We start from the raw sequence: 2,035 nt of genomic DNA, 5'->3' as shown, positions 1-2,035 counted from the left end.
ATGGTCTCAATCTCCTGACCTCGTGATCCACCCGCCTCAGCCTCCCAAAGTGCTGGGATTACAGGCATGAGCCACTGCGCCCAGCCCCTCGTCTCTATTTTTAAGTAACCAATTAAATATTTTTTTAAAAAAACAACAACAATCTCCAGTCCTGTCATAGACTAACTTTAAAAGGAGAAGAAGTCCTAATCAATGAGAAAACTTTCAGAACTTGAAGGTTCCAGGACATAGTTTCAAGTCTTTGATAGAAGGAGAGGAATTCATGCTGAGGCCCAGCCAGGAAACAACCAACCAACCAAACAACAACAACAGAGAGTAAAAGGAGACAACTATGAGAATGGTTCTAAATGTCTCCATTCTGTTACTAACTGGGATTGACGTACTCAGTTTAGGCTGGATAGTTGTGGAATGTTTTGTCCTACATTTGAATAGGGAAAGGCACAGAACCCTTCAGAAGTTGTGTGGTCACTCATTTTTCCCACCGCCTCCCACCCTGACTTCTCAAGGAGATAAATATTGAGATCAAGTTGAAATCAGACCTGTGCCTCAATCCCAGGTCTTACTGGGTCACTCCAGGTTTATAGGATTGGTTCTGGGTTTTGAGTGAACTGCAGGACCATGCTGTTGTGTAACTCTAAGGATGCTAGTCCATTGGGGTCCGTTGAAAGGAGCTCCCTGGAGTTGTAAAGTGAAGCCCTGTATGGCCTTAGGCTGTGTCCCGGTATATTGGCAGAACCAGGACACCCAAGGCCAGGGCCAGGGTGAAGTTTCCTAAGGTACTACCTTAGAAAATGAATGGTCTTTATTGCCTGCTTTCTCTTTAATTCATTTTTTATGTTTTGTTTTGTTTTTTTTTTTTTGAGATGGAGTCTCGCTCTGTTGCCCAGGCTGGAGTGCAGTGGCATGATCTCGGCTCACTGCAACCTCTGCCTCCCAGGTTGAAGCAATCCTCCTGCCTCAGTCCCCTAGTAGCTGGGATTACAGGCACGTGCCATCACGCCCAGCTAATTTTTGTATTTTTAATAGAGTCGAGGTTTCGCCATGTTGGTCAGGCTAGTCTCGTACTCCTGACCTCATGTGATCCACCTGCCTCAGCCTCCCAAAATGCTGGTATTACGGGCGTGAGCCACCATGCCTGGCTGTCTTTAATTCATTTTTATGTATTCTATCTATCAAACATTGACTTGGATGTTATTTGGGGTTAATATATGTACATTACATGTGAGCGATTTTTTTGACTGGGCTTTGACTTAACCTACTCCCTTATTTTCTGATTTAGAGCAACAGACATAAACCTGGGGAAGTTGGTGCGAGGGGATGCCCATGAATGTTTTGTTTCACCTGTTGCCAAAGCTGTAATTGAACTTCTTGAAAAATCAGGTAGGATGCTCCTTGAGAAATGCTGCTGTTTTCTATTTATTGGTGTTTACATTTTTTTAATAAGGATTTGTTTGGGGAAGAATTAAATTTTTAAAATTATTATTCTGATATCCTTTTAAGATGTTTCTAGAAGATTCTAATTGAACATAGAAGTGCTATTTCACTTTGACTTTATTTTTCTCATCTTTTGGGAGATACAGATGAATACCTAGAAACTTTTTCTAGTAAGACTATCCTATAAATTAAAAGAAAAATTAGTTGAGATAAATGATTAGCCCTGTTTTAAACATGCTCAGTTTCTCTCGTGAAACAGTTCAAAATAACCAAAGTAAAATATGCTTCCAGTTGCAGCTTACTAAATCTGTCAATGTGTAGGCTTAGATAAGATTTACGTTGAAGACTTAAATGAGGCCAGACAGAGTGGCTCATGCCTATAATCTCAGTGCTAGGCAAGGCCAAGGTGAGAGGATCACTTCAGGGCAGGTGGAGACCAGCCTGGGCAAACATAGTGAGACCTTATCTCTACAAAAAATTTAAAAATTAGCTGGGTATGGTGATGTGCACCTGTAGTCCCAGCTATGCTGGAGGCTGAGGTGGGAGGATCTCTTGAGCCCAGGAGTTTGAGATTACAGTGAGCTATGTTTGCACCAATGCA

The 2,035-nt window shown here is 41.9% G+C and overlaps 1 protein-coding gene across 1 annotated transcript in view; it reads left to right on the top strand.

Moving 5' to 3' along the window:
• MTHFD1L (methylenetetrahydrofolate dehydrogenase (NADP+ dependent) 1-like) overlaps positions 1–2,035 on the top strand; it is a 239,925-nt gene that overhangs the window by 16,983 nt on the left and 220,907 nt on the right. The window contains exon 6 of the mRNA XM_011943777.1: positions 1,280–1,380. Within this exon, the coding sequence (XP_011799167.1) occupies positions 1,280–1,380 (101 nt within the window). The remainder of the gene's footprint in view (positions 1–1,279; positions 1,381–2,035) is intronic.

Source organism: Colobus angolensis, unplaced genomic scaffold (assembly GCF_000951035.1).
Source record: "Colobus angolensis palliatus isolate OR3802 unplaced genomic scaffold, Cang.pa_1.0 Scaffold221, whole genome shotgun sequence".
Taxonomy (NCBI): domain Eukaryota; kingdom Metazoa; phylum Chordata; class Mammalia; order Primates; family Cercopithecidae; genus Colobus; species Colobus angolensis.
This window is presented reverse-complemented; position numbering and strand designations above follow the sequence as displayed.